Source organism: Acinonyx jubatus, chromosome E3 (genome assembly GCF_027475565.1).
Source record: "Acinonyx jubatus isolate Ajub_Pintada_27869175 chromosome E3, VMU_Ajub_asm_v1.0, whole genome shotgun sequence".
NCBI lineage: Eukaryota > Metazoa > Chordata > Mammalia > Carnivora > Felidae > Acinonyx > Acinonyx jubatus.
In genome coordinates this window covers 31872808-31895632 of record NC_069398.1, presented here as the reverse complement: position 1 = coordinate 31895632, position 22825 = coordinate 31872808, and the positions used below count along the sequence as shown (strand labels likewise).

General features: G+C 51.3%; 2 protein-coding genes across 5 annotated transcripts in view; one reads left to right on the top strand and one right to left on the bottom strand.

Moving 5' to 3' along the window:
- The first annotated feature begins 8 nt into the window (after window positions 1–8).
- On the top strand, window positions 9–15819 carry LOC106984519 (zinc finger protein 658). Of its 4 annotated transcripts, none has more exons than XM_053213560.1 (7): window positions 9–504; window positions 2711–3021; window positions 4093–4135; window positions 7794–7930; window positions 11462–11588; window positions 11837–11932; window positions 14303–15819. In XM_053213560.1, the coding sequence occupies exons 4-7, from the start codon at window positions 7820–7822 to the stop codon at window positions 15265–15267; spliced, it is 1299 nt and encodes a 432-aa protein (XP_053069535.1). In that variant the 5' UTR covers window positions 9–504; window positions 2711–3021; window positions 4093–4135; window positions 7794–7819; the 3' UTR covers window positions 15268–15819. The 4 variants fall into 4 exon arrangements, with proteins under 4 accessions (XP_053069535.1, XP_053069534.1, XP_014938213.3 ...); XM_053213559.1 differs by having other exon boundaries at window positions 9–1194; window positions 1430–3021; XM_015082727.3 differs by lacking the exon at window positions 7794–7930 and having other exon boundaries at window positions 9–1194; window positions 1430–3021.
- Window positions 15820–21195: 5376 nt separating this feature from the next.
- Window positions 21196–22825, bottom strand: part of RBAK (RB associated KRAB zinc finger) — a 52615-nt gene continuing 50985 nt past the window's right edge. The window contains exon 3 of the mRNA XM_053213550.1: window positions 21196–22480. Coding sequence (XP_053069525.1) covers window positions 21355–22480 — 1126 coding nt within the window. The 3' untranslated portion in view covers window positions 21196–21354. The remainder of the gene's footprint in view (window positions 22481–22825) is intronic.

Genomic DNA, 22825 nt, shown 5'->3' with positions numbered 1-22825 from the left:
CTGGAAGGTTTGCTAGGAGGAGAGGGGGTTCCCCGCTTTAAGGTTAGGGAAGCACAAACGAGGGAAGGGATCCCCGCAACACTCAGGCGACCCCCGTGCGGATTTCTCTACACTCGGTGCCTTCACTGTCCTTCTCTACTGCCCCCCGCCCCCCCCCCGCCCCTCACTCCACTGCTTGTGAGATGCAGACCGTCCTCATGTAGTCGAGGCACAAAAGTTGCGTTCTTAACCTAAGAGTATTTCATTTTTCCTTCTCATGTTAAAGACGAAAGAAAATGGGCGTGAGAGAGGTGTTCAGAGCCACCCAGCTTACTAGAGGCCGAGCCAGCACTAGCGCCCAGGGCTCCCGTCCGCCAGGGCCTGCCAGGCGGGGGCTTCCTCCTGGGCGCCTCAGTTCATCGCTAAAACCCGCCCCTTCCCACCTTCCACCCCTTCAGACCCTCTCATGGATCTCCTCTCCTCCAGGGGAAGGACTCTGGTAGGAGGTCATGGAGAGAAAACCCAGTAAGATGATATATGTATATTTTTATGAGATACTTAAACAGTGGGCATATGTTTATTGTCTAAAATAAATTAGAAAATGCCACTATTGTAAAAACAAACGAACACATCCTACCATGCAAAGGTCACCATTGTTAACATTTTGTGTGTTTTGTCCAGATTTTTTCTTCTTCTTTTTTTTTTTTTTTTTTTTTTTTTTTTACAAAAACCCATTCCATGTGCTGAAATTGATGTAGACAAACAGGCAACAGAGCAAAGTGTCCCAGTGTCCCCTTTGACCACTGTTTTGGACCCACTCTATTGGGTCTGCCTTCCTGCACTTGTTCCCTGGGGTTCCTACAAGGTACCACAAACTGAGCTGCCTAAACAACACACACGTGGTCTCTCTTGACTCCCTTGACCTTAGAAGTGAAGGCGCGGGTGTGGCCCGTTCCTTCTGAGGCCCTGATTGGGGGGCCCGTTCCCGGCCTCTTTCCCGCCTTCTGGGGCTTTGCCGGCAATCTGTGCCCATTCTTGGTTTCTGCTGCATCACTCTGAGCTCTGCCATCATCCTCCCTGACGTTCTCCCTGTGTGAGTCCCTGGCCCCAGTTTCCCCCTTTTGTAAGGACGCTAGTCCTTCCTCCTGGACTGGGGCCTGTCCTCATGACCACACCGTCACCTGATCATTGACAAAGGCTCTGTTTCTAAAGAAGGTCACATTGGGGCGCCTGGGTGGCTCAGTCGGTTAAGTGTCTGACTTCAGCTCAGGTCATGATCTCACGGCTCGTGGGTTCGAGCCCCGCGTCAGGCTCTGTGCTAACAGCTCGGAGCCTGGAGCCTGCTTCCGATTCTGTGTCTCCCTCTCTCTGACCCTCCCCCATTCATGCTCTGTCTCTCTCTGCCTCAGAAATAAATAAGCATTAAAAAAATTAAAAAAAAAAAAAAAAGGTCACATTCTGAGATATTGACGGCTAGGATCCCCAGCAGATCTTCCTGGGGCACAGAGTTCAGCCCAGAACACTCTGCTGCCAGGATGACATCTCTGGTAACCCAGAGGGGTCCTGTTACTTGAGGCTGTAATAGGGAACAGTCTCTCCTGGCTCGCTGGTGGGCCAGTGAACATCTCACTGCCACATCCGGGTTCTCTCTCTCCCTGTGGATCTGCAGCCCTCCACTTCCTCCCACCCCCCATGGAGGGCCTGTGATCTCTTCTGTCTCTGCTCCTCCTTAACCCTTCCTTCTCCTCATTGGACCACTTCTTTCTCCACCAGGGGCAGGGGTGGAGAAGGGGAAATGGAAGAGAAGTGACACAGACATTTCCTTGTTGCTTCCGGTAGCTCTCCCCCTGCCCAGCCATCTGTCCTTTATCACGCGGGAGGCCGCCTGATGGCTTTGTAGGGGTGCAGAGCCTGTGACACGAGCAGGGGCTCTCTTCGCAGACCTCTGTGCCCGCTCCTGGCTCAGTGCTCTTGCTTCCCAGGGCTGGCTCTCTGTGTCCCGTAGGCAGCCTGCTTTCTCCCCATGTTGTTCAGGCTCCCCTAGCTTCCTGCCCCCCACGTGGCCCCGGGGAACGCTGCATCCTTGTTCTAACACAGGCAGGCCGTGCAGGTGTCTCCCATTCCTGCCCCCACCCCCCACCCCCCCACCTGGCCACCAAGGTGGCCTCTGCGGGCTTCTCACTTCCAAGAGCTCCCTCCTGCCGTTGGGCTCCCGCATCTGCAAAGCTTCCCCCAGAACGCTTGCGCCCCCCTCTGTTGAACCACCACGTGCCCATGTGTTTCTGTAGCTGGGTATGCGTCCAGCCTGGGGAGCCAGGTTACTCCCCCACTTTTGCCGGCTCAACCGTCCCTCTTGTCTTGGGAGGGGGGTAAAACACCATGTATCTACGTCTTCAGTAGTGCCCCTCCCTGCTCCTTTGCCCTTCCTTATCCGAAGGAAGGTGTCCGTTAGGTTGGGTCTGCCAGCTCCTCCAGAGAATTTGGGGTGTCTGGGAATTGAGCTAAAACTTCAGGTACCCGGGGAAAATACCACCCATCTCTGCCTGTTACCCATCTGTGAGTCATGTGTTTGTGAATTTCATAGCTTCCTTTTTATTTATTTATTTTTTCCCCACTTACTGGTGTTGCCAGAAGCTAGTTCTTACAGATATTCTGTAACAGTTTAAGTTGATTCATAGCATGGCATGCTTTGATTGTGTCATAATTGATTAACCAATCTGTTATTTTTAAGCACTTAGGTAGTCTCCAATTTAAAAACCAAAACCAAAACTCCCTTGGAATTCTTTATGGAGTTTCTGTAATTCTAGAGTTTGAGCGTCTCTGCAGACTTCTTGGACCCAACTCCAGTGTGTGTCTGTCCTGAGTAGGAACATTCCTAAGACCAACCTCGTGTCTGTTCAGGAGAGAGATAGGTGTGGGGTCCCGTTGATGATTCCAGCCACAGTAAACTTGCTCCTGAACCTTCGTGTTCCTGTCCCCTGGCCAAATGAGGAAAGGAGGAGGAGGGCTCAGGAGAAGCCATCAGATCTTGTCCCATGTTTGGTAAGTGGCAGAGCCAGACCGGGACTGCTTCCCGGGCAGAGGCCAGCACAGCCGAGCCAGGGCGGTTCTTCCTGACAGTGAACGTGGACAGGCTGCAGGTGGAACAGAAGCACAGGGGACCCAGCGGGTCCGGGATGGGATTGAGGGCCCCGCCAAGTAGCCCTCAGCTTGTCTCAGCTGAACTCCATTCATTGGACTCTGCCCTTCCAGATCCCATTGTTAGATTTTCCTGTGAGTTGACCCCAGCGTCTACCAGGAGCAGGAGAGGTGACAGAGGTTCGGGTTCGAAGCTTCATAGGCTACAGATATTTAAAAAATAACTTTGGTATACAAAGTACCAGTTTGTCCTAGAAGAGATTAGGAAATTCATCTAAGTACAAAAAAAAAATTGTTCAGTGGTCATCATCTACCTACCTAGGGCTAACTGCTGCTACCTTTTTGCCTTGCATCATCTCAGAGATCTATGTGAGTGTGTGTGTGTGCGCGCGCGTGTGCGTGTGTGTCCGTGTGCATGGGATCAAATAGTCTTCGGCCACCTTTTTTAATTATCCTTATGCTATCCAATAAAACCGTTTTTTCCATGATTTTGTTTTCATTAGCTACATAACGTTTATTTCCCTTTGGAGTAGTGTTTTATTTAACGGGTCCTGTGTAGATGGATATTTCGTCATTTTCTGGGTTTTTTTTTTTTCAGAGTTTTAACGAACTATAATAAACACCTTGGCGACTAACTCTTCGCCTGAACTCATGATTGTTTCTTCAGAATAAATTTCTATTCAATTTCTGAGTAACGAGGGGAGGGGTTAGTAAATTGCACATTGACTATGGAGACAGACATGAGTGCATTAAAGTAGACAAGGAGAATCCAGGTTGAACCCTCGCCAGGTTGGGTCCCCATCACTCTGCAAGGCATGGGCATTATGTGATGTCCTCCGTGGGGGGAGGGGGGAGGGGAGCCTGTCCTCCCCCAGGCCTGGTGGGGGGTGGCAGCAGTTGATCCAGAGGCCCGGGGCAAGCTTGACCTCTCACGTCCTCTCCCCTGCCCTCCCCTCCCCATCTCTGCTTACACAGGTGTCTGCTTTCCCCCGCCCAGCAGGGAAGGACCATGTCCCAGGTGAGTGTGGCATTTCTTTCTACCGCACTGTGCTTTCCCGGGGACTTAGGGATGCTTCTAAGAATGCAGCCAATAAAATACTGCAAGCAGGACCCAAGATCACTGAGGACGCAAGGCGAGTGGAATATGGAGGCCACGGGGAGGGCGGGGCGGATGCGCTGCTGAGGCCGCCACAGTTCTGAGGTGCCTGGTGTCTGCCATTTCTGGCACTTAAAAAAAAAATAGTTTTTTAATGTTTATTTTTGAGAGAGAAACAGAGTGTGAGTGGGGAAGGGGCAGAGAGAGAGGGAGACACAGAATCCGAAGCAGGCTCCAGGCTGTCAGCACAGAGCCCAACGCAGGACTCAAACCCACGAACCGTGAGATCCTGACCTGAGCCGAAGTCAGACGCTTAACTGACTGAGACACCCAGGCGCCCCTCTGGCACTTTTATTTATTTCTTTTATTAAAAATTTTTTTAATGTTTGTTTAAGAGAGAGAGAAAGCCATCGGGGAGGGCAGAGAGAGGGAGAGACAGACAAGCCAAGCAGGCTCTGCACTGTCAGCACTTAGCCCCACGGGACTCAAACCTCCGAACCATGAGATCATGAGCTGAGCCGAAATCAAGAGTCGGACACAACCGACTGAGCCACACAAGCGCCCCAGACGTTTCCGGCACTTTAAAAAGGTTCCATCTAACATAGGATTTGTGTTGTCTGCTTGGGACAAGCACGTCCACGTCCTAGGAGAACTAAAGCTGTTTCCAGTATTAAGAAGGTTCCAGGGTCGGCCTTGGGGTGTGAGGTGTCACAGGCAGGGTCCTGTCTAGTGATGACAGTGAAGTGGACACAACAGCGAGTCTGGACTCTCCGTTGGGTGTAAGCAGTGGGTCTTACGGCCGTGCAGAATCTGTGATGCTGGTTGTTTCAGGGATCAAAATACTCTGTTCTGCGTAAACTGCCTTGTTCTGTCACACTGACCCAGATGAAACCCTGCATTGTCCAGAAGAACAGACGAGTAGCGTGTTCTTCAAATTATCTTCTGTAATAGTTTTTTGACACAGATGGAGAGCAAACAGCCCCGTTTCAGACTTTGGTGGGGGCGGAGAGGGAAGATGGCCAGCGCGCTCTTGGCCTTTTGTCCTGGAGTCTGAGCGTCTTTTCGCCACTCGGACCTCACGCATCTGCCCTTGCTCTGGGCCATCGTTCTCTTTGGACGTCAGTGACGTCATTTGCTGCCGGCCTGTCTGCATTCTCAAATTGGACCTACACGGCCCCTCTCTCTACCGTGAGCATGAACGTGAAGTGTGCTGGCCAGAATCCTTCAAGTGACAAGAGCCAGAAACCCAGCTAGAGCTAGTTTAGGGCCAACCCCAAATCTAGGCCACACCTGGCCTGGTACTCAGGGACAGTCACACCTAAGAATGCATGCGTCTCCCAGAGTCTCTCTTGCCCCTTGTCTGTGACTTCCTTCTCTCATACCGACTGCATCCGTGTGGCCAGAGATAGGCATGGCCCACACCTTTCTTGCGAGGTCTGCCATAGAAAGGGACCAGGTTCTGTATCGTGGAGCCAGTTTGCACAGTCTTTGGGAGAGATGCAGATTTGGGCCAGCTTAGTTCGCGGTTAGGGCTGAGAGGCTGTGTTGGTGGTGGGGCACTCCTAGGAGCTTGAGGTGCTGGAGGGAGAGAGCTAGCCCCAGAGGAAGATGGGCCTCGTGGACAAACATTACAGCTCTCCACTCCAGGAAGAAAAACATATTCACAGGGTCGTGGTTTCTGGCTTGGGGACCTGTCTTGATGAGAGTGTCTGTGCCTAAAAAGCTTGAACCTTCTGGATGTTTGGTACCAGAAACATCTGGGAATAAGACCAGTATGAGAGGTCCGAAACAAGATGGCAGCTCCGTGGCCTCAGAGGAGAGACGTGGGCCGTGACGCGAAGCTGTGAGACCCATATTCAGGGCCCGGGTTTCCTCTGTGCCTCCTAGGGAAATTTGTTCTTTTGTAGGAAACCAGTCTTCACCGGGAACTTCTTAGGGTCATCCACAACAAAGATGGTGACAATAAAAGGTCTAAGCTCCACCTGTTGAGCACTTAACATGTTGCCATTTCATGAATACCTGTGAGATGGGTATTATTAACCCCTCTCCCATTTTAGAGATGAACACACACAGGCTGGAGGTATTAAGCAAGCTGCCTGGGATCTTGCATCTATTAGGTTATGGAGTTGGGATGTGAATGCAGACAGACCTAGAACTGGGCCCTCAGTGATGGAGCCACACTGTAGTTTTCTCTGGCCAAAACACACCCCCGGCAGAGAAATTCAGTTGTACCCTCTACAGTACAGACTTGCACTGTCCAATATGGTAGCCACCAGCCACGAGTGGATACTGAACCCTGGTGGCTAGTGTGGCTGGAGAACTGAGTTTCTCATTCACACTTAAATTTGAAAAGGGAATCAGAGGAAAATACTTTCCCATTAAACGCAACTTTATGGGGGCACCTGGGTAGCTTAGTCGGTTAAGCATCGGACTCTTGATTTCGTCTCAGGTCATGATCTCACGAGTTGTGAGTTTAAGCCCCGCATCTGGCTTTGTGCTGACGGTGGAGCCTGCTTGGGATTCTCTGTCTCCCTCTCTCTCTGCCCTTCCACCCCCCTCAAAATAAATATCAAAATATTAAACACAACTATGTTTTTACAGGACTATATTTCATGAGAGTGAAATTGAAAACATAGTGTCTGAGTTGAGATGTACTGTAAGTGGAAAATACCCACCAGGTTTTGAACATATGGTATGAAAAAGAAGAATGAAAAGTATATCAGCAATTTTAAAATAATTATATATTGAAATGATAATACTCTAGATATATTTGGCTAAAAGATCTTATCTAAATTGTCTCCTTTTTTTCTTAAATGTGACTACTAGAAAATTTTATCTAAGCCACTTTATTGAGGTGTGATTGACCTGCAAAACTGTGTGCTCACAACTCGAGAGGAGTTTAGATAAGTGCACATCTGTGAAACCACCACCACCGACTTAATCCATCACCTCCAAAAGTTTCCTCCAGCCCCCTTTTAAAATATCTGTATTTTTTTTTCTTTTGTGGTGGGAGCACTTAACGTAAGATATGCCCTCTTAGCAAATTTCTAAGGGTGCAACGCAACATGGCTCATTGCGACACTATGCTGTGCAGTGCATCTTCAGAACTTACTCTGCTTCCGTAACGAACACTGAACCTCTGACTAGCGCCTCCCCCTTTCCCTGCCCCTCCCAGTCCTTGGTAACCACCGGTTCTAGGAGTTGACCACTTGAGAATCCTCATAAAAGTGGGCTCACACGGTATTTGTCCTCCCACGGCTGGCATATGTCACTCAGCATATGTCAGGTTCACCTGCTTGTCGCAAATGAAGGGACTTCCTTCTCTCTCCTGGCTGAGTAATGTTCCGTGCCGTGTGTCCACCACACGATCCGTTCGCCCACGGCTGGACACTTCGGTTGTTTCCATCTCTTGGCTCCTGTGGATCATGCTGCGAGGAGCACGAGAATGCACATATCGCGTTGAGACCCGCATTCAGTAAGATCACGTCGTCTTCAAACAGAGATACGTTTATTTCTTCCTTCCTGATTCCAATGTGTTTTATTTCTTTTTCTCGCCGGATTGCTCTGGCCGGACTTCCAGTACTGTGTTGAATAGGAGAGGCAAGAATGGGCCTCCTTGCCTTGTTCCAGATCAAGGAAAGCTTTAGAGGGAAAGCTTTCACCACTGAGTATGATGTTAGCTGTGGGCTTTTCATAAATGGCCTTTATTGTGTTGAGGTAAGTTCCTTCCATTCTTGGTTTGTTGTGAGCTTTTAATCTTTAAAGGGCACTGAAGTTTGTCAAATTTTTTGTGTGTGTGTGCAGCTGTTGAGCGGATTATGTCATTTTTATCCTTTATTCCGTTAACGTGGTGTCTCGTATGGATTATCATATGTTGAACCATCCTTGCATCCCAGGGATAAGTCTTACTTGGTCGTGGTGTCTGATGCTTCTCATGTGCTGTTGGGTTTGATGTGCTAAGACTACCTTGAGGATTTTTGCACCTGCATTTACCAGGGATCCTGGCCTGTAGTTTCCTTTCTGTGTGGTGTCTTTAGTTTTGGTATCATGGTGATGCTGGTCTTGTAGAATGAATTTGGAAGTATTCCCTCTTTTTCTGTTTTTTTTTGGGGGGGGGTATTTAAAAAGGATTGGTAGTAATCTTTAAATTTTCAGTAGAATTTGCCCATAAAGGTCCTGGGCTTTTCTTTATTTGGAGCTTTTTGGTGACTTCTTCATTCTCTTTGTTAGTGCTGTGCTCAGGCTTTCTATCAATTCAGTATCGGTAGGTTGTTTTTTTTATATTTTATTGTATTTAAAAAAATTTTTTTTCTTTAACATTTATTTGTTATTGAGAGACAGACACAGAGCTTGGGCAGGGGTGGGGTAGAGAGAGAAGGAGACACAGAATCTGAAGTAGGCTCCAAGCTCTGAGCTGTCAGCACAGAGCTCCACACGGGGCTCACACTCAAAAACTGCGAGATCATGACCTGAGCTGAAGTCGGTCACTTAACCAACTGAGCCACCCACGCGCCCCATATTTTTTAATTTTTTAAAAATGTTTTATTTATTCTTGAGAGAGAGAGAGAGGCAGACACAATCCCAAGCAGGCTCCAGGCTCTGGGCTGTCGGCACAGGGCCCAACACAGGGCTTGAACTCACAAGCTGTGAGATCATGACCTGAGCCAAAGTCGGACGCCCAACCGACTGAGCCACCCAGGCGCCCCAGGTTTTTTTTTTCTTTTCTTTTTTTTCTTTTTTAGAATTGTGTTCATTTCTTCTAGGTTGTCCAACGAGTTGGCATTGAACTGTCTATAATAGCTATTATCCTTTTGATTTCTGTGACATCTGCTATAATGTCTCCTCTTTCATTTCTGATTTTATTTAGTCTTTTTTTTTCTTAGTCTAGCTAAGGGTTTTTCAATTTTATTTCAAAAAACCAGCTCTTAGTTTCATTTTTTCTATTGTTTTTCTATTCTGTTTCATTTATTTCTGTTCTAATTTTTATTATTTCCCTCTGCCAACTTGGGGTTTAGCTTTTCTTTTTCTAGAGGTGCAAAGTTAGGTTGTTTGAGATCTTTCCTTTTTGAATGTAGATGTTTGTTTCTATAAACGTCCTTCTTAGTGCTGCTGTTGTGGTATCCTGTAAATTTCAATCTGTTGTGTTTTCATCTGTCTTAAGATATTTTATAGTTTCCCTTTTGATTTCTGTGACCCAGCAGTGTTTAAGAATGTGTTAATTTCCAATATTTAAAAATTTTCCCCTTTTCTGTTGATTTCTAGTTTCATTTCATTGTGATTGGAAAAGATACTTAGAATGATTTCAGTCTTCTTAATGTTAACACTTGTTTTGTTAGCTAGCCTATGATCCACCCTGGAGAATGTTGTGTGTGCTCTTGACAAGAATGAGTATTCTGTTGCTAGTGGGTAGAATGTTCTGTAAATATCTTCAAGGCCTATTTGATCTGTAGTGTTGTTCACTTCTGAAGGTTTTGTTTTTACTGATTTTCTGTCTGGATGACTATTGAGAGTGGGTATATAAGTCTCTTACTGTTATTTCATTGCTGTTTCTCCCTTCTGATTGGTCAATGTGTGCTTTATATATTTAGGTCCTTTTGATGTTGGGTGCATATGTATTTAAAACTGTTATATCTTGTTGAAGGGACCATTCTGAAGTTATAGAAGGACTTTGTCTCTCATGACAGTATGTGATTTAAAGGCTGTTTTGTCTGTTTTAAGTATTGCCAGACCAGCTCTCTTCTGATTACCATTGTATGGTATGGGATATCTTTACCTTGTTGCTTTCACCTACTGTATGTCCTGAAATCTAAAGTGAATGTCTTGTAGACAGAAGTTGGTTGGTTGGTTCCCTTTTTGTTAGGGAAGTTGAGTTCATTTACGTCTAAAGTAATTATTGCTAGGTAAAGACTTATATTGCCACTTGGTTAATGGTTTTCTCTTTGGTAGTTTTTTTTTGTTCCTTTCTCTTACTCTTTTATCTTTATTGTGGTTTGAGGATTTCTTATAGTGATAGGTTTTGATTCTTTCCTTTTTATTTTTGTGCATTATAGATTTTTTTTGTCGCTACCATGAGGCTTACATTGAATATTTTTACAGTTCTAGAAGTCTCTCCTAACCTGATAACTTCAGTCATATGTGGAAACTCTATACTTTCTCACACACTCATACTTTGATATTTGTCAGATTTTATTTCCTTTTATATTGCTTTTCCATTAATAAATCTGTGATTATAGTTGTACTTTTGCCTTTTAACTTCCATACTTCTGTTAAAAATGATTTACACAGTATTACAGTATTCAGTGTAAATTAATTTGTTGTTTTGGTCCTTGGTTCATCCAGAGAGAAGATGAAGGAGAAGGGGAAGGAGAGCCAAGCCCTGTTCTGTATTTGTGGAATCCTTTCTGTCCTTTCCTCTTGGTGCTCCCTTAATTTTGACCATGTCTTTGCTTATAATTGTGCCCTAATTTTATTTATTCATTCCCTCCTGGTGATTTCCCACCTTCTTCTACATCGGTCATCTTTTGTCCCTCCCCTCCCTAAAATACCATCATAGGCATCCGCATTGCCCTGTGATTTGTGCATTTGTGCACATGTGCTGTCTCTCTCTCTCACACACACACACACATCCATGCAGTATATTCTGTATTGTTGCTCCCAAGTATTTGCAGTGTCTACCAGATTTTTCTGTGACTCCTTGCCCTCGCTAATGCCGTGCCTCTTGGACACACGGTTTATCTTTCAAGATCATTCTCCAGGGCAGCCTCCAGTGAGGCTTCACTTGACGTCAGGACCTTGAACACGACTGCTGTCTTTGTGTCTGCTTCTTCTGTAATATACTTCCATTGCAGCCTGAGGTGTGATCGCACCACACAGAAGTCTTCTGTCCATCTCGCTCCAGCAGGGCTCCAGGTGCCTGTAGAACAGGAGTAATACTGTGTTCTGCTTCCTGCCCCTCCCACCCCCCCTCCCCACCCCCCGCAGCCCCAGGCGGAATACCGTCAACATACCAAATAGTCTGCAGATGCTTGCATGCCGGATGAATGAATGAATGCAGATCCAGGAGTGAGATCTTTTCTTAGGATCTTTTCTTTTCTGTCCCTGGAAATGTAGCACAGAGTTAGGGGCATGCCAAGCTCCCTAAATAACTTACTGTGGGGCAGTCCGAAGGCGCTAAGAGCCCTCACCTCTGAGCCTTGGCTGCAGAACTCTGCCAAGTATTTCAGGTTCATCAGGCACGTGTCATTCCAGGGCTCATTGTCATTCCGAGACGTGGCTGTGGGGTTCACCCGTAAGGAATGGCAGCATCTGGACCCCACTCAGAGGACGCTGTACCGGGATGTGATGCTCGAGAATTACAGCCACCTGGTCTCAGTAGGTGAGGAAGGCTTCCTGCATTTCCCGATGAATGTCTCTTCTCAGTTATGTAAAACCTCTGAAATGTTTGGCCTTGGGTGTCCGTTGTCTGCAAGCCTTCCTGTCATCCCACTTGCGTTATTCGTGAATTTACCTCCTGTGTGAAATAATCCATTCTCTGGCCGACATGTAAAAGGGCGTTGTGTCCCCTGCTTCCTTGGATGGCCCAGGCGGCTCAGCATAAGTCCTGTGACTTGTTCTCACAAACAGGGTGTCAGGTCACCAAACCGGCTGTGATCTCCAGGTTGGAGCGAGGCCAAGAACCGTGGATGGAGGAGGAAGAACTCGTCAGATGGAGCTTTCCAGGTGAGAGGGGGGCAACGGACACACACTGGGCTGCAGAGCAAAATCTCCTGTGTTTGTTTCAGGCAATTGTTCTCAAAAGCCTTGGATCTTTGCAAGTAGCTGTGGATATTTGGTCCAAGGCCTTGAGATGCCCACATGACTCCTGCTACCTCCACACATCCCACCGCCCAACAGGATTCCTCCTCTTTCCCTGGCCTTTAGAGAGAGGCATATTCTGCTTTCATTCTTTCATTCCACCCTGCCGTCCCCATCTGAGACCTTGCTTGCTCAGTTTTTCTCTAGAATCTTCAGTCTTAACACTTACCCCATGGTTATGAAACAGGCTTTCTCATGTTTTCAGGGATTTGTAGATTCCCGCTATTAAAAATTTTTTTATTTTTGAGAGATACAGAGACAGAGCACGAATGGGGGAGGGGCAGAGAGAGAGAGGGATTCATAGAATCCGAAGCAGGCTCCAGGCTCTGAGCTGTCAGCACAGAGCCTGACGTGGGGCTCAAATTCACGAACTACGAGATCGTGACCAGAGTTGAAGGTGGATGCTTAACTGACTGAGCTGCCCAGGCGCCCCTCCCCCTATTTTAAAATATAACTTATTTTGTGCCACTCATTTTTGTCTTTTCTTTTACTGTGAAATGCCTCAGAAACTTTCTTGCTCCCTTTTATATGACTTTAGATTCCTCTTCTTTCCTAACTACGAAATATGGCCCCATTTTGCTTAATGGGATATGAATGGCACTCCCCCCACATGCATCCTAGTATAATCCCACGGTGGATACTGACTCCCTCTTTCTTTCAGGACAGGGGCCTTTTATCAAGCTTTTGTTCAGGGCACACCAGAAATCAGCTGGGGGCTTTAGAAATACCACCTGCCTGGGTCTCAGCCCAGAAAATCCTCATGGGGAAGATTAGTAGGCATTGATTCTGTCCCTTAGGAATTCAGCACTGGGGCTCAAAGAATTTCCACATTTCTAAACCAAGAAGCTCTGTGGTTGCACTGGGTGTGGGTTTCATGGAGGTGAAACCACGGATAGTTGATGATTTAAAATGTAAGGGAACCGGGGCACCTGGGTGGCTCAGTGGGTTAACTGTCCAACTTTGACTCAGGTCATGATCTCATGGCTCAGGAGTTCAAGCCCCGCATCGGACTCTGTACTGACAGGTTGGAGCCTGGAACCTGCTTCAGATTCTGTGTCTCCCTCTCTCTCTGCCCCTCCCCCCACTTGCACTATCTCTCTCTCTCTCAAAAATAAACATAAAAAAATAATAAATAAAATGTAGGGAAGGGGCACTTGGGTGGCTCAAAGAATGGAACTCTTGGTATTAGCTCAGGTCTTAATCTCAGGGCCATGAGTTCAAGCCCCACGTTGGGCTCCCCTCTGGGCATGAAGCCTACTTAAAAAGAAAAAAGAAAAAAACCTAAATGAAGACAAAACCAAATGAGGATCTAAGCACAGGATTCAGAACCCAACATTTAAGAATCTCAGAGGAGGGGCCACAGTGATGTGGATACCAACATGCCCGAGGAATGGTGCTGTGGGGAGGCTGGTCTGTGGCCAAGTCCATCAGACATCTGGGACGTATCTCATTTTTTCCTTTCAAAAGCCAATGGATGAGGGTATGTTTATAGATTTAGAACTGTGGTGATTGAATCTGGGCACTTAGGTCTGAAATTTATTCTTCCTCCTGTTTCGGATATAATTTTATTTTTTTGCTGGGCGGGGGGGGGGGGGCCTGGGTGGCTTAGTCTGTTAAGCATCCAACTTCGGCTCAGTTCCTGATCTTGCAGCTTGTGGGTTCAAGCCCCGCAGCAGGCTCTCTCCTGTCAGCCTCGAGCCTGGTTTTGATCTGTTTTCCTCTCTTTTTGCCTCTCCCACAGTTCTCTCTCTCTCTCAGAATAAAATTCAAAGTAAATAACATTAGGGACACCTGGGTGGCTTAGTCGGTTAAGTGTCCAACTTCGGCTCAGGTCATGATCGCACGGTTCACAGGTTCAAGCCCCATGTCAGTCTATGTGCTGGCTGCTCAGAGCCCGGAGCCTGCTTCAAATTCTATGTCTTCCTCTCTCCCCACCCCTGCCCGCTTGTACTCGGGCTCTTAAAAATAAACACTAATAAGATTATTTTTAAAATTGTATTGGGGGGGGGGGTATAGGCAGAGAGAGAGAGAGAACACGTGAATCCCAAGCAGAAAAGTGCAGAGCCCGATACGGAGCTTGCACTCACCAACCCCTGAGATCACAACCTGAGTGGAAACCAAGAACCAGATGCTTTACCCACTGGGCCACCCAGCTGCTCCCTGATACCATTTCATTCTGTGGCACGATTCTGGAAACACAAACCCATTCAGGTCATGGTATTTTTTTGCCCCTAGAAGCAATTTTGCAAGTCGACGGTCACGCAGGCAGACCACGGGAGCACCAAGCCACACTTCTGCGGAGCGGCGCCTTCCTGGACGGCCGGGAACCGACCGAGAGAGGGCCCCGGGCCTCCGTCCGCCAGAAGGCAGACCTTGATCCCTCACAACGGCAGGGATGCGCCTGTGACTCGTGTGGCGCGAGTCTGCCGCGTCACGGAGACGGTCGTCCCACCGCCTACCTGGCCAGGAGGCGCTTCGAGTGCGACGGGCAGGGGAACGTGTTCCTCTACTCCAGGCCCGACGGCCCGGCTCCGGGCGCGCGGCCGCGGCAGTGTGAGCGGTGCAGGTGGCCGGGAGGCCGGGCCCGCCGCGGGGAGCCCTTCCCGTGCGAGGCGGCCGTGCGCGCCGATCCGCGGCTGCACGCGGGCCCCGCGCCCCCCGAGGCCGGCCTCTCCAGCCGCCTGGGCTGCCAAGAGCCGCCCGGCGGCCCCGCGCCGCCCCCGCGGTCCGGCCCATCGCTGCCCGCCGCCCTTCTGGCCGGGGGGAAGCCCTACAAGTGCTCCGAGTGCGACAAGACCTTCTCGCACAAGTCCCGCCTCGTCGAGCACCACCGCTCGCACACGGGCGAGAAGCCGTACGGCTGCGGCCAGTGCGGCAAGGCCTTCTCCCGCAAGTCGTGCCTCCTCATCCACCACCGCATCCACACCGGCGAGAAGCCGTTCGGCTGCGGCGAGTGCGGCAAGGCCTTCTTCCAGAAGTCGCACCTCATCCTGCACCGGCGGACCCACACGGGCGAGAGGCCCTACGAGTGCGGCGAGTGCGGGAAGGCCTTCTCGCAGAACTCCTGCCTCATCATCCACAGGAGGACCCACATGGGCAAGAAGCCGTACGAGTGCTCCGAGTGCGGCAAGACCTTCTCCCAGAAGGCCAACCTCATCCGCCACCACAGGATCCACACCCGGGAGAAACTGCACGGCTGACGGGCACAGCCGCCGTGGGCCTCCCTCCCGCGTCCCCGCGCGTCTGGGAACGCGAGGACAAACCTCCGCGTGCCCCCCCCCCGCGCACCACCCTTCAGTGGGAAATCCGGTGCCCCCGCGGGAAGAGAGCGCGACCGAGGGGAAGCCCCTCCCTCGACCGTAGGGAGGGGAGGGTGAGGACACTCTAGAGCCACCTGTTTTTACAAGAGCTGCCTCATGACAGAGGGGATGGCTGTGAATTCACTCTGGTCGTTGAGCTTTCGAGTCTGTAAATAAATGTAATCATTTAAGACAACAGCTGTGAGCAACATGGGAACAGTCCCTGGGACGGGGGCATTTAGGGGTTGTGTTCCCAATGATGCTGCATAGGAGGAATTTTATTTGTCAACGCAGTGGTAATCCAACAGAATTGTGAGCCTGGAGGCACAGCCACCAGACTGTAGAGAATGACCTCTATGGAGCCCCCGCACTAAATCCTACCCTTTGGTCGCTGTAGGGTATGTTATACCCGGAACAGTACGAACTTATTAAACCAGGAGTCCGTGCACCGTACCACTTACCCTTTGTCCCTTTGTTTGCTGGCAACTGTTACAGAGCCCCCAACCCCCGCCACCCTCAGATCTGGAAACTGGCGCTTTCGTAACCTCTCCTCCTAGCTCTCAACCAGTTCCTAAGTAGGTTTCATGTTAAACGTGTCAAGTTAGGACTCCCTTTTCTGGCAACATGACAGACCGGGTAAAGTGAAAGCCCTTCCACTGTGAATGGCCAGAAATGATGACCAATGATAGATTACGTGCTTTTACATGCATAATTCAGCTGGCAACCGGGGAAGTTTCCAGGCGCCAGCGAGAGACGCCGAGCTGAGGGCCAAAAATTAAGTTTGAGAGCCGACCGTGGGTTTAACTTGGTTGACCCAGAAGCCTGGGTTGTTGAAGACTGAAGGAGGGTGCGAAGCAAGGCCTCGGGCACATGAGGCAGAGAGCTGGTAATGAAGTAACTCACAAATTCAGAAATTTCAGAAGCCTGGACATACAGGGAAGGGGTGGACTGGCGAAGCATCTCATTGGCACAGGGAGCTTGTCCATATGTCTGTGGGCTCCGATGGGGGAGGATTTGCCCTGACCAGCATCCCACGTGAGACAGAATTTGTAATTTGCCCTATTGCTGTCCCAGTTCAAAAACCGAACCGTTAATATAGAAAATTTGTCCTGGCCTTTGAGATAAATTATGGAAACAAACAAAACATGTTGTGGAGGAAGGCGCCCTCAACCCATGTTTGCCAGGATTCTGACATACAAACCCAAGATGAGTTCATAATCCCAAACTACAGAACACAAGGAACCAACCCACAGTGAAAGGCAACAGGCAACTTGAACTAAATACGAACGTCCCGGATTTTAAGGGTCATAGAAACCTACAAAACTCCATGAGCTCTATTGTATGGAAACCAATTTGACAAATTATATTTCATATGAAAAAACAGCTGTCTTCACAAACCATTAAAAACGAAAACACCACATGAAAACGAGGCACAAAGAGCGAGCACTGGCTTCTTTCGAAAGGGGACCACCCTGAGTGTCTAGAGTTGACAGATACAGGCACTGAAATGTGAAGCTACACCAAAATAATGAGCCAACAACCCAGCCGGTGCTAACTCGGCTGCCGAGAAGGCGAGCAGAAAGTAGAGCGAAGCAGATTCTTCGGATTCAGTCTACAGAGAGGCGGGAAATGTACATGAAAGGGTGAGACATCTGGATGAAAATAAGAGCAAATAGGAGTTCCTAAAAGACAAAATAGTGGAAGAAAAGGACATTCCAAGAGAAAAAGCGGCTCAGATTTGACAAGACCGGAGATCACCGATTCGGGCAGCACAGTGGACAGGTAGGAAATTCGCGTCTTAGAGCTGGCTAAGCTGTTTCGGGGTGTCCCTGCTCCACACCCGGTTGGTGTGGCCGAGGGATCTGCAGGGACAGGACACTGACACCCGCCTAGATTGCAGCCATGGAGCCACAAGCGACTGCGAGGGCCCATCGTGGCTTCTCCCGCGTCCTTGCGAGCCGCCGTCTCCCCTGCTTGCCTGTCTGCCTTGCGCTCTCCTCGGCTGAGACCCTGTGGAGGTTACCTAACCCCCTCGTTGCTGCTTTGAATTAACCAGTGTGGTCCCAGCCCACCATCTCTATTATAAAGTCACGTGCCCCGGGTTCAATCTCTGTCTGCCTTCTACCTCGACACCCCATGTGGCCCCTCGAGGCCTGCTGTGTACTTCCCGCGGGTCCTGCAAATAATAAACTCCGCCATTTCAGTTTCTCTCCTGGCCTGTTGTCGCACCCGCTGACCACTGGCACCTGTGGTCCTCTTAGCAAACGTTAGTTTAGCAGAGTCCTGACGGTCAGCCGCAGGATCAGGGCGGTAGAGTTGTGCTGGCAGCCGGCTGCCGGGGAGCCTTGGAGCTGCGAAGGGCAGGCTAACCGGCTCTCCCCGGTGGGCAGTTAGTTGGTGGGCGCAGCTTTGACCTTGACCACTGCCCGTCCCAAAGTGCAAGCTGGGGAAGAAGCGACCCGAGTCCTCCAGGGCCTCGGGGCATTGCCCTGGGAGCTGGTTTGCGGTGCACCTGTTCATGCCCCAAGGAGGATGCCTGCCCCCGCTTCCCCACCTGGCCGTGGCTCTCAGGTCCTGTTGCATTGGTTAACGGCCAGGACACGGGTGGCCACCCCGCCCAAGTGCAGGCTATGATAGGGGGACAGAGAGACACCCCGTCCCTGACGGCTGTGCTTGCGGGTGGCACGGGGAGGCGGACTCCTAGTCCCGTCTGGTGACAAACGGCACCCTCACTCGGGGAAGGCACGGCTCCCGGCAAAGGTCGGTGTGGCCGGGGCCTGAGGTCCCTCTGTGGCTGCACACCTTTCTGCTGTCACACGACCCTGTGGGATATTACGGGTCCCACCCCTGGCACATGGTGGCACAGGATCTAGTGGTCTGATGCAAATGGTCCGAGCGCCACCTATAAGGCCGGAGGAAGTTAGCAAGTTCATCGCTAAAGTGAAAGCCCACAGAAGTGGCCGCGGGCCGGTCAGCCTGCAGAGCAGTAACCTGCCAGAGCCCTGGGTCCAGCCCTCAAGGGCTAGGGGTCAGCCCGTGACCTGCCACCGTCACTGTTTTGGAGAGGCCGGGCAGGACAACCCCGAATTGGACCTGGCCCTGGGGGACAGCCACTGCAGATCTTTCCAGTAACAATCTTTAAGGTCAGATCAGTGGCAGATAATAGAGCATCTGAAACTGCCAACTATGGCGTGTTTGGAAGCTGCCAAGAGAGTAAATCTTCAAAGTTCTCATCACAAGGAAGAAAATGCAACCGGGAGTTGCTGATGCTAACTAAAAGGGGTGATCATTTTACAACATACGCATCTATCAAATCGTTGTGTTGTGCACCTGCAACTAACGTTAGCTGCCAATTACACCTCAATAAATAAATGAAAAAAAGAAACCCAAACTCAGTTTCACGCATCTCAAGATTCACAATATTCTCAAAGACTTTGTGCAGCAGGAGGGATTAGGAGGGGCGGCCGGCTGAGAAGCTGTTCACACGGGCTCTGAGCTGCTGCCCACCCCACACGTGGGGCAGAGGCCCGCGGCACGTGACCTTTCACCGGGACCCGGGGACCGGCAGCAGACGCAGGTGCCTTGAGGGAAAGGTAACCACCTCAGGCTCCCGATCAACCACAAGCGATTTTGCCCGAGGGAGGCCCGGCATCTAATCAGATGGTTGTGGTTCCCACTCGATCCGCGCAGCCTGAGTAACAGGATGGCTGGCAGACCCCCGGGGCCTAACCCCAGCTCCAGAGGGGTACTGGAGCAAAACCAGCCCGGCACAGGACCACAGGTGGCTGAGCACCGGGTGTCGGCAGACCCCGCCTGCGGGGCGCCTGGGTGGCTCCGTTGCTTAAACGTTAAACGTCCGACTGTTAATTTCAGCTCAGGTCATGACCTCACGGTTCGTGGGGTGGAGCCTTGCGTCGAGCTCTGTGCTGGTGGGGTGGAACCTGCTTGGGATTCTCGCTCTTTCTCCCTCTCAAAATAAATAATTAACTTACATCAAAATAAACTTAAAAAAAGAAAAGCCATCTGCAAGCATCTCTGAGGATCCAGGGCCTTTTCCCTGCCCCATCAGGACGGTCAAGTTTTCCGGACGCAGCTAGTGTGCTCAGTTACAAGCCTGCTGCTCCCGAGGCTACTTGCGTTGGTAAACTGGGCCCAAGAATTGCCAGCTGAGGTTTACAGCCAGCTCTGACAGACCCCAGAACAGACCCCAGAAGACGCGGTCCTACAGCTTTCTGCCCTTGGACTCCAGAGCTATGCCCCTGGGCCTATAGCCCTTAAGCGAGACGCCCACACAGCCCAGAGCTTGTCTATGGTTTATTCCTCCATCCAGTATTTACTAAGAACTGCCAAGTTCATAGGGTCTGAGACCTGGCTTTAAAGAGCTCACAGTATAATTGAGTGGTAAGTGAAGGAGATGTTTAAATTATATTTTAGACTGCCAGTTTATTTTTAATTTTTTTTTTAATTAGAGAGGGTATGAGCAGGGGAGAGGCAGAGAGAGAGATCCCGAGCAGGCTCCTTGCTGTCCGTGAAGAGCCTTGACTTGGGGCTCAAACTCACAAACCGGGAGATCACGACCTGAGGCGAAATCAAGAGTTGGACACTCAACTGACTGACCTGCCCAGGCGCCCCTAGAGTGACAGCAGTTGTGATTGAGGGGGGGACGGAGAGGGGGGCTGTCTTAGCGTGCTGCACAGACTAGGGGGCTTCTGAACAACGGACATTGCTCACCAGACTGGAGGCCGGGAACTCCAAGATCGAGGTGCTGGCAGATTTCGTGTCTGTTGAGCACCCACCTCTTGTTTGCAAACAGCCGCTTCCTCGCCGTGGCCTCACCCGGTGGAAGGGGAGAGGGAACGTTCTGGAGCCTCCTTTATAAAGGCACTAATCCTGTTAACAAGGGCTCCACCCTCATCACCTAATTACCTCTAGAGGCCCCACCCCTAAGCCCGGCTCCCGGTGATTAGGTTTCCACGTGATGCATTTAGAGGGGGCGGGGGAGGACAAAAACATTCTCGCTACAGCAGTATTTGGGTTGATCACTGAACAACACGCGGCATTTTCACACGTGGAATGCGGAACGAGAGGAAGTGTGCACCGGGGGCATAAGGCAGCAAAGGCAACGCTGAAGGCGTGGCTCGCTGCGCAAACAGAACAGCTGTAGCTCATTTTAAATACAAGGAGGTGCACAGATCTGATGAAGTTTTGAACACCTACCTACCGATGTAATTACCATGCAGATCGAGATCTAGAACATCTCCAGTGCCCAGACCATCCCCCTGTGCCTGTGCCAACCCAGATCCTTCTCCCAGGGAACCACTATTATATCAACCAGCACAGATTAGTCTGTCATTGGCCTTTTACGTACAGGGAGGCATTCAGTTTGCGCTGTCTTGCTGCTTTTTTTTTTTTCTTCCCAAATGTTTATTTTTGAGAGAGACAGAGCATGAGCGGGGGAGGGACAGAGAGTGAGGGAGTCACAGAATCCAAAGCAGGTTCCAGGCTCTGGGCTGTCAGGGCAGAGCCCCATGCGGGGCTTGAACCTACGAACCTCGAGATCATGACCTGAGCCAAAGTCGGACCGACTGAGCCCCCCAGGCGTCCCCATCCCATGACTCTGCCACAAGTCGTTTGCGTCTATTCCATGTTCGTGAACATTTGCATGATTTTCAGTTGTGTATTATAAATTAAGGAACCATAAACTTGTACCTTTTAGCACTCGTTTCTCTTCAAAAGGTACCGTGTGGTCAGAATTTAGAGCAGTTGTTCTCAACCAAGGCTGATTGCGTCCTCCCCCCCCCCCCCCCCCGCCCTCCGCCCTCGGGCAACGTCTAATGACATTGTTTATTATCTCAACTGGGGGGGGGGTGGTGTGCAAGTGGCATCTACTGGGTAGAGACAAGGGGTGGCTGCTGAATATTCTCCAGTGCACGGCCACCAGCGAGAACCGTTCAGCTTGAAATGTCCACAGCAGCCAAAGAACTAGGCTCAAGTCCGATTTTGGAGTCCTTGGGACGCTGGGCTCGGGTTTGTGTCCAGCAGGTCTTGGGGAGCCACAGACGGCTCTGGGATGGTGAGGTTCCCCTCAGTGGGGGAGATCTCAGGCCAGACGCCGTCTGGCACGCAGCATTCGCTGACCTCGGCCCGGACGACGTTCCCTGACGTCCTGCCGCCGACCACCCGCCACAGGGCACCCTGCACGTCCCGGTTGCGCAGCGTGTAGATGGCAGGGTAGAGCAACGGCGTGAGGTTGATGTAGACGAGCGACACCAGCTCGTCCTCCTCGAGGGAGCGGCTGCTCAGGGGTCTGGCGTACATGGCCGTGGCACAGCCATAGTGGAGCACGGCCACGGTGAGATGCGACGCCACCGTGTTGAAGGCCTTGCGGCGGCCTGCCACCCCCCCAACTCCCAGGATGACCGCCAGCACCCTGGTGTAGGACAGCAGGATCAGGACCAGAGGCAGCACCAGCAGCAGCAGGCAGGCGGCCAGCAGGACCCTCTCCTGCAGGTCCCAGTCCCCACAGGCCAGCACCAACACGGCCGGGAGGTCACAGAAGACGTGGTTGACGAGGCCCCCCCGGCAGAAGGGCAGCTGGAAGATGGCCACGGTGAGGCCCAAGGCCAGGAGAGAGCCCCCAACGCAGCAGGAGGCGAGAAGGCACCGGCAGCGCCCCGCGGTCATGAGCCGGGGGTAGCAGAGAGGGCGGCAGATGGCCAGGTAGCGGTCCAGCGCCATGGCGGCCAGCAGCAGGCACTCGGAGCCTCCCAGCGCCACGAAGAGACCCATCTGGGCAGCACAGGTGGAGCGGGCCACCGCCTGGCCCCCCGGGTCAGCAGGAAGCCCGCGAGCATGCGCGGAGTCAGCACCAGCGTGTAGGCCACCTCCACGGCCGACAGCGCCCCCAGAAAGAAGTACATGGGAGTGTGCAGGGCGGGGTCCCCGACGGCCAGGCCCAGGATGAGCAGGTTTCCCACCAGCGTGGCCAGGTAGAGTGGCAGCGGGAAGGCAAAGAGCAGCAGCCGCAGCCCCCGGGGCCACCCGGAGAAACCCAGGATCACGAACTCCCGCGGAGCCGTCCGGTTTGACCCAGGCCAGGGGCTCATGTCGGAACCTGAGGGAGGACAGGGGTGCAGGCCAGAGAGGAGGGTCGCGGTGACACACCCCTCCCAGAAACACAGGGCCCTCGCCTCTCCAGGGTTCAGCCCCCACACCCCCTCCACCAGGGACGCGGGGCGTTCTCCCCAAGCCGGCACCTGTCGCCCCTGTGAGTCCTCCAGGAATGCAGGTGTCTGCAGCCACCGTCCGCTCTCCCTCTGGCTTCCGCGGCCCGTGCTCTTCCAGGCCCCCCACCCGCCCCGTGCCTTCTGCACACCTCTCCACCCCCCCCACCCCCCCGTCCCGGGCCACCATCCAGCTGACCTCCCCGGAGGGGCCTCAGCTGCCTGGGGGAGTCACC

Bases quoted from the DNA above. Each gene is read 5' to 3' on its own strand.
- LOC106984519 (XM_027042295.2), top strand. From the start codon at position 11,339: ATGCCAAGCTCCCTAAATAACTTACTGTGGGGCAGTCCGAAGGCGCTA. The intron at 11,589-11,836 runs GTGAGGAAGGCT...TCTCACAAACAG, and splicing joins CAGCCACCTGGTCTCAGTAG to GGTGTCAGGTCACCAAACCG. The intron at 11,933-14,302 runs GTGAGAGGGGGG...TTTTGCCCCTAG, and splicing joins CGTCAGATGGAGCTTTCCAG to AAGCAATTTTGCAAGTCGAC.